Genomic DNA, 8,969 nt, shown 5'->3' on the forward strand with positions numbered 1-8,969 from the left:
TCACCTCTTAGAAAACAGCTGTTGAGGAATCATTTGCAAAGTTAATCATTCAAAAGGAAAAGCAATCTACTTCAGTTGTGCCGTTATCTGTTCAACAATTGCAAGGCATAATAACAAACACCATCAAAGCTCAATATGGTGGACCATCACAAAGTTCGTTGTACTGCTCTAAGCCTTATACTAAGAGGATTGATTTTTTAACCATGCCAACCAATTATCAACCACCAAAGCTCCATCAATTTGATGGCAAAGGGAACCCAAGGCAACATATTGCCCACTTTGTCGAGACTTGTAGCAATGCTGGAAGGCATGGTGAACTTTGGGTAAAACAATTTGCTCGTTCTCTGAGAGGGAACGCATTTGACTGGTATATTGACTTGGAGCCCGAGTCCATTGATAGCTGGGAGAAACTTGAGAAGGAATTCCTCAATCGTTTTTACAGTACCCGAAGAACTGTAAGCATGATAGAGTTGACAGGCACCAAGCAAAGGAAGGACGAGCATGTGGTGGATTACATTAATCGTTGGAGGGAGTTAAGTTTGGACTACAAATATCGCCTTTCAGAAATATCTGCTATGGAGATATGCATTCAATTAATGCACTGGGGCCTTTCGTACATCCTACGAGGGATCAAACCGCGAACTTTTGAAGAACTTGCAACACGAGCGCACGACATGGAGTTAAGCATCGCAAGTCATGGAAAGGCATCTCCATTTGATGATCAAAAGGAGTTCAAGAAAAATGTTCCATTAAAGAACCAAACCAAAGAATCAATGGAGGTGAAAGTAACTTCTGTGAAGGTCACTACTAAGCAAAAAGTGAAGGAGGATAAGACCCCGAGTCAATATCCCAAAGAGGAGAAGCGTCGTCCCACCTTGAAGGAATTAGAGGCGAAGATTTATCCATTTCCAAATTCAGACGTACCCACAATTCTTGATGAACTGCTTGACAAGAAAGTCATCGATCTCCTTGAATCAAAAAGGCCAGAGGAAATTGGCAAAGTTGGCGATCCGAAATACTGCAAGTTTCATCGCGTCATTAGCCACCCTACAGAGAAATGCTTCGTCTTGAAGGAGAAAATTATGGTTCTTGTAAGTGAAGGAAAAATCATCATAGACATGGATAAAATAGCAAAAGCAAATCATGCAACTATCGCGCTCAATGAAAAGAAGTGTTCAAAGTTGCATAACGTGTCAAGCACTACCTTCTTACAATTTGGAAGTTTCGATCCCATTGAAGTTGATCTTCCAAGGAAAACTCTTGAGGGTTCACTAGAGCTAGACAATCACTCCAAAGACAAAGACGATGAGGGTTGGATTCTAGTCACTCACAAGAAGCGAAAACATCAGACAGTTTTGATACTACGAATTCCTAATTCAAGAGCGATGATGAGCAATGTGATCACGCCCAACTCTAGTCCTAAAAAGGATAAGCAGTCGCTACAAATATAATCCGGTCTAAAAGTCCGAAGTTGAATCCCACAGAGACCTAAGGCTTAGCTATATCTATTTAATATCACTAAAAAGACAAGTTTGAACAATTTTCTAAATTATAAAGATTGAGATTTATAGTTCTAACTAATTAACTAGCAAATACTAGAAAGCGGTAAAATTATCAACTAACGAGACAAAGGTTTGGTGACTAAATTAAGGAGGTCTAGAGTTATGATTTCCCCAATTGTCGAAATCTTTCTAGCTATGTTCGCTACAATTTTGCCTATATATTATCTACTGATCGTGAGCACTTTAGGTGCCGTAATTCTCTCTCGAGCAACTATAACAATTTACTAGACATATTCTCTCGAACTACGCTAGTTGGCTTTATCTAACCGCTCACTATGACCACGTCAAGGCTTTGTTATTTCTAAACCTGCCTTTAAACCCGCTGTATTGATTTCTCACATACGTTAGGAGTGACATTATTTAACAACTACCTAAATATGTATCCTTTCTTAAGCAACACATAATAAATAGGCATAGTCAATCGATGGCCATTCAATCAACAACAATAAATACGTAGTTGAACAAGTAAAGAAATCCAACGGCTCAATTATATAAAACATAACAAGAATTTATCCTACAAAAAGTTCCATCAAAACCCTAGATAACAAATTAGCTATTCATAATAATATGTAAAACTAAAAGTCATAACCAACAATGAAAAAATAGGAAGAGGAAGGAAAAACTCGTAGAAGAATTCTCCGCCTTGCTCCTATTGTGTCTCTGCCTCCTTAGGTCGAATCTGTGTTAAAAATCTGTCCAACCTTCTCAAAATACCGTTTTTCCATGTATATATACCAAGTAGGGTCGGGCCCAAACAATTATACCTTCTCCTATGAAAAAAAGGACAAATTTTCAGGTTTGGACGCTCGCGGTCGCGGTCCAGGCGCGGTATTTTACCAGTGCACTGCCTCGGTCCGCGTCCAGGTCCACGGTTGCAGTTTTGACCGTGTTTTTCACCTTGTTCCGTTTGGAATGTGGAAAAACGTAAAACATGAACGTTGTATCTCCTTGAGTTAGCTTTCCAACCATATATTATATAGACCAAATTGAGTTCAGAGCAAAGAGTTATGTCTATTTTACTAGACAGTGTGCAATATACCTACTCGAGTCTTCGTTTGTTCTTAACTATCAAATTTGACCCCCGAACACGATACCGGCTTAATTCCTTAGGATTTTACTCATACGGCAAAGCTACAAATCACTTGTTCATTCTATAACATCTATATAGCTCGAAATCACCCCTACAAGGCATAAAAACACACAGTTAGTGCAAAACATTAGCGATTAAAGCTCAAACTCAATTAAAGTGCAGTAAATTAGAATGTAATAAGCGACTAAAATATGCAATTATAGCCTATCATCACAATGCATATAGGCTGCAATCACCAAGAAATATCAAATCTTCTACTAGAAAGAAGATTAACAGTGCCTTATCGCCGAAGTTCTGCAACAATTTCATTCACAGATGATGACTTGCTGCTGGGGTCTAAGCCACATAACATACCTTTGTTTGTTGTAGGGTCCATTCAGGAACAACATCTCAATCGCATACTTGTTGATGATGGTTTGGCTGTCAACATCATGCCAAAGATGGTGCTAAAAAGCTTGGGATCTATATCGATGAGCTATCCAAAAGTAACCTAACAATCCAAGGTTTCAACCAAGGAGGACAACGAACCATAGGTATGATCCGCATAGGATTATCCATTGGTGAGATGAATTCAAACACCCTGATTCACGTCATAGATGCTAAAACATCATACAACTTGTTGCTTGGATGTCCTTGGATTCATGAGAATGGGGTGGTATCATCTACTTTGCATCAATGTTTGAAGTACAGAAGAGATGGTGAGATAGTCAAAATTGATGCAGACATCAAGCCTTTTACTGAGACGGAGTCATACTTTGCAGACGCAAAATTCTACCTAGATTCTTGTGAACCGAAAGTGGAGAAACCATCATCAGATGACGAAGCTAATGTTAAGTCAGAAGAGGAAAATGAGGCTCAATGGACTTCCACCAAGCTACCTAAGAAGGGAGCGGAAGAAGTCTCCATTAAGATATCATCATCCGAAGGTGACATACAGACAAAGACTGAGGAGTATCTGGTTTTTCGCTATGTTCCACGTGAGTGTCGAAAGAAAGGGCAACCTTTTCTATAGGAATGTACTACAAAAAAGCAAATGAGTCACAAATATATCCAACATTTGAAGGAGCATATGACTGTCCCAGTTGCATAAATCCCATCCGTGACTGGTGAGTCTGCTAAAGGAAATCTCCAAGATGATAAAATAAAAGGGCACTATGATCCTAAGGCCTTCATACTGCTTGAAAAATCTAGTTATGACTTCTCCAATCCATCACAACTAGGAGAACTCAAAGACGAAGTCACTGGTGAAAAGATACATGGGCTCAATGAGTCCAAAATGAAGTTGAGAAAGCAAGGGCACTACGTCACCATTCCAAAGTTTGGGTTGGGGTTCAGTTTAGCAGAGCCTCTTCAAATTTCATCAAAGAGAAGCAAAGAGATAGCTTCATCACAATACACCTCAGTAGAGGAGATGAAGGAAGTTAAGGGCAAGAAAATAAAATAATGGGCTTCAGTATTTGATCGCATTGGAGGCTCAACCCATCCGGTCTCGGTGTTTGAAAGGCTAAGTCACAAAGGTAAACGTGTATCTTCCAAACATCTAAAAGAAGTTTCCACTACCTCAAAGACCTCTGTCTTTTGTCGCCTAGGGACCACAAGGAAGTCTCTATCTATAAAGATTCTGTCAAAATACAAGGAGCAAGTCCATGAGGAGCGGGATCATTTTGAAGTTGTTGCTGACAAAGAAATCTGTAGTGCTTTCCCATCACGTATGAAGAGGAAGTCTATTTTGTCAATATCTGCAGATGGTCCGCTAAAGGTGAAAAGGAGAACCATTGTTTACACTTGCCAGCCTCATGAAAAAGCAAATAAAGAGAAAAAAGCCATGCCGACCATCCAAGGAAGTCAAAGAGAAAAGTCAGACTTTGTGGAAACATCCTATCACATAACTGTGGAAGATATCCCATGCCTTAACGTCGATGATGAAGTACATGAGGCTCCCCCTCAACTAGAAGATGACGGGCTATCAACTGTGGATTAGCTTAAGGAACTCAATTTAGGTACTCCGAAAGATCCACGCCTCACCTTCATTAGTGTGCTGCTTACGCCTCAAGAGGAGGAGGAATACTCCAAGTTGTTGACCGAGCAAAGATGTCTTCTCTTGGTCGTATAAAGAAATGCCTGGTCTTAGTCCTAAGGTAGCTGTTCATCATTTAGGGATCAAAAGTGGAGCACGCCCTGTGAAGCAGTCACAACGCATGTTTTGACTCGAGCTTGTATCCCAAATTAAAGTCGAAGTCAACAAGCTCATTGAGGCGGGATTTGTTCGAGAGGTGAAGTACCCATCATGGATACCGAATATTGTGCCTGTCAAGAAGAAGAATGGTCAAATACGTGTTTGTGTTGACTTTCAAGACCTAAACAAGGCATGTCCAAAAGATGACTTCCCGCTACCAATTATTGAACTTATGGTTGATGCTACAACAGGGCATGAAGCTATGTCATTCATGGATGGGTCCTCCGGATACAATCAAAATCAGAATGTCTCCGAAAGATGAAGGGTGTATTGCTTTTCGAACTCCAAAAGGGATATATTGCTACAAAGTGATGCTCTTCGGTCTGAAGAATGCTAGTGCCACCTACCAAAGCGCGATGCAAAACATCTTTGACGACATGCTTCATAAGAGGGTTGAATGCTACATCGATGACTTAGTGGTGAAGATGAAGAGTAGGCGTTACCACCTTGAAGACCTTCGAATTGTTTTTGAAAGGTTAAGAAAATTCGACCTGAAGATGAATCCACTCAAGTGTGCATTTGGAGTTACCTCAGGAAAGTTTCTTGGCTTCATTGTGTGTCATCGTGAAATTGAAGTTGATCCTGCAAAGATTGACGCCATTCAGAAAATGCCCATGCCAAAGTACTTGAGGGAGCTTCGAAGTCTCCAAGGAAACTTAGCATTCATCCGGAGGTTCATCTCTAATCTAGCCGGACGGTGTCAACCCTTCAATCATCTATTGAGAAAGGATATCCCTTTTCATTGGGATCAGTCATGTCAAAATGCTTTTGAAAGCATAAAAAAATACTTGTTGAATCCACCTGTGTTAGGGGCACCAATGCTTGGGAAGCCATTGATACTCTACATCGCGGCACAGAAATGTTCACTTGGAGCACTACTTGCTCAAGAGAACGAGGAAGGAAAGGAACAAGCCTTGTACTACCTTAGCCAAACTCTGATAAGAGCTGAGATGAACTATACGCCTGTTGAGAAAATATGCTTAGCGTTACTTTATGCGATAAAGAAGCTAAGGCATTATTTTGAAGCATACACCATCAAACTCATCTCTCGAGCAGATACCGTGAAGTTCATGATGACTCGACCTGTTCTTTCTAGACTCCTAGCAAGATGGTCCATATTGTTTAACCAATATGAGATCACATACACACCTCAAAAAGTTGTGAAAGGACAAGCACTAGCCAATTTTCTGGCCGATCACCCTCTTCCGGCGGAATGGGAGCTTTCGGATGAGTTTCCAAATGAAGATGTTTGGTTCATCGAAGAGTTTTCACCGTGGACAATGTTCTTTGATGGATCTGCACATCGTAACGGTATGAGGGTAGGTGTGGTATTGATCTCTCTAGAAAGATAAGTCTTTCCATTCTCATTTGTTTTAGGTGAAACATGCTCCAACAATGACACAGAGTACCAAGCTTTGATCGTCGGTCTCAAAATGGCATTAGAAATGAAGATTCTATAGTTGGAGATCTACAACAACTCTAAGCTGATCATCAACCAACTTTTGGGGAGTTACGAGGTAAAGAAGGAAGATCTATTGCCACACCATGTATACGCTTCTGGTTTACTTGAAAAATTTGACCAAGTGTTCTTAAACCATGTCCCAAGAGAAGAAAATCGCAAGGCTGATGCTTTGGCTAACTTGGCCATGACGATAGCACTTGGAGAGAATGAGTCAACAAAGGTATACGTATGTCATCAAAGGGTTATTCCTAGACTTCTAGATCTTCAAATCAATGAAAGCCATCACACGTCTGTTCGAGTGATTGAAGAAGAAGATTGGAGGCAACCACTGATAGAGTACCTTGAACATGGAAAGTTACCTGAAGATCCGCAACAAAGAACAGACATCAAATGAAGAGCACCATGATTCATCTTTTATAAGGGGACATTGTTTCGCCGCTCTTTTGAAGGACTATTCTTGCGATATCTTGATAAAGAAGAAGCCCGCCAAGCGATGGAGGAAGCACATTCTAGCTCATGTAGAGCACACCAATCTGGTCCCAAGCTCTATTTTCGCATCAAGAGAATGGGCTACTACTGGGCGACAATGGTGAAGAATTGCATGGATCATGCCAAAAGATATCAAACGTGTCAATTTCATGCCAACTACATCCACCAACCTCCAGAGCCTCTTCACCCAACTGTAGCTTCAAGGCCTTTTGATGCATGGGGACTTGATGTTGTTGGACCACTTCCAAAGTCATCAAAGGGACAGATGTACATATTGGCCGCTACGGACTACTTCTCTAAATGGGTTGAAGTTGTTCCACTCAAGGAGGTGAAAAAGGAAACTATTGTCGATTTTATCAAGTCATATATAATTTTTAGGTAAGGCATACCAAGATACATAATCACTAATAATGAAATGCCATTTGATAACAAGCTCATGAAGAGTCTATGCGAGAAGTTCAATTTCAAACAATTTATAATGCACTCGCCAACGGCCTTGCTGAAGCTTTTAACAAGACGCTTGGTAACCTTTAGATGAAAGTTGTTGCAAAGAACAAGAGAGATTGGCATGAGAAAATTGGTGAAGCTTTGTGGGCATACCGGACAACCTTCAGAACTGCTACACAAGCAACTCCTTACTCTTTGGTATATGGCGGGGAAGCAGTCCTTCTGTTGGAGTAACAAATTCCATCATTGCGGATTGAAATCCAAAGAGGACTCACATCTGAAGAGAATACTCAACTTCTCCTAGCAGAGTTAGAGGCATTGGATGAGAAAAGATTGGAAGCGCAACAAAAATTGGAGTGCTATCAAGCTCGACTACTTAGAGATTTCAACAAGAAAGTGCGGCCACGATCATTCCAAGTGGGAGACTTAGTCCTAGCTGTTCGACGACCCATAATCCTCAACAAACGCATAGGCGACAAGTTTACCTCAAAATGGGATGGGCCATATGTTGTGAAGGAAGCCTATTCAAGTGGCACATACAAAATTATCGGTAAGGATGGTCTTAGTGTTGGTCCGATCAACAAAAAATTTCTAAAGCAGTACTTGTCACGCCCCTTTTTTCCCTCCGTGGAGAGAAGTCCGTGTTCCGACGTTCAGGGGGGGGGGTAATAACTCATTTCAATTTTGGGAATTGGGCATTTGAAGAGTCGCCACCTAACGGATTATGGTACGTTAGGGCACCCAGAGTAGTTAACTCTTGGATTGGTTTGCATTACTAGAGATTTAGGGTAAGGGCTCGAAATAACCTTGAGGGGAAGGTGTTAGGCACCCCTCGCGGTCCACAACGGTGGGTCCTGGCCGAACTTAACTTATGTGAACTAGTCCATTAACAAATAAATAGTTTTAAACACATAATTACAAATAAGAGCAGGTTTTGGACATTACATGACTCAAATAATGAGACAAAGGAAAGGCTTAAACAAATTGTATACATATGGAAAGTAAAGGGAATTTGGGAAGGAGGGGTCCTAGGTTGGTTAGCCTACAGGATCACCCCATGCAACACGTGACATTAGCGCGTAGTCATCATCACGTAGTCATCATATCCATATCTACCCTTCCCACCCCTTAACGGTTATTAAAAAGAGTGTTGGTTAGCGATCTCTATTGCGTGCTGTTACTCGTCCCTTCTTAATGGCCCTGGAGGAGGTTAGGACCCCTACCTACGGGCAGTTCTAGACAGACCCCTAAGGTTTAAAGGAGAAAATACTAAGGCAACAAGCAAGAACATGTAGGACTTCAACAAATAAAAGAATGAAATAGCAGATAAGAGGCTCTGGCTCACCTCCACAGATAATGCATGTAAACAACACGATTCAAACACAAACAAGGGCAGTATTATTAAACAGGATCCTAAGACATGATGTCTAGGTGAGTATCAGAACATAATAGATATGCAGATTGGTTTATAACTCAGAAGCAAGGGCCCCATCAGTTTGCCTACTGAGTTTAAGCCTGTTAAACATTAAGCAGCAAACACAAAGAGGCAATTTTTAGACTTATAAGAATTGGTTACCAAGGCTTGCCTAGGCGTGGAATAGTGCACATTTGTTACCAAAATTGTTAAAGAAAACTGTTATAAATTGTTTTACCTAATCATGTCGCTCTAGGTGTCACAAAATA

General features: G+C 40.8%; 1 protein-coding gene across 1 annotated transcript; it reads left to right on the forward strand.

Annotated features, from left to right (window-relative positions):
- The first annotated feature begins 203 nt into the window (after positions 1 to 203).
- Positions 204 to 3,664, forward strand: LOC142181985 (uncharacterized). Its single transcript, XM_075255735.1, has 2 exons — positions 204 to 1,311; positions 3,093 to 3,664. Exons 1-2 carry the CDS (start codon positions 204 to 206, stop codon positions 3,662 to 3,664), a joined length of 1,680 nt encoding a protein of 559 aa, XP_075111836.1.
- Positions 3,665 to 8,969: the final 5,305 nt, after the last annotated feature.

Source organism: Nicotiana tabacum, chromosome 6, assembly GCF_000715075.1.
Source record: "Nicotiana tabacum cultivar K326 chromosome 6, ASM71507v2, whole genome shotgun sequence".
In the NCBI taxonomy this organism is placed as follows: domain Eukaryota; kingdom Viridiplantae; phylum Streptophyta; class Magnoliopsida; order Solanales; family Solanaceae; genus Nicotiana; species Nicotiana tabacum.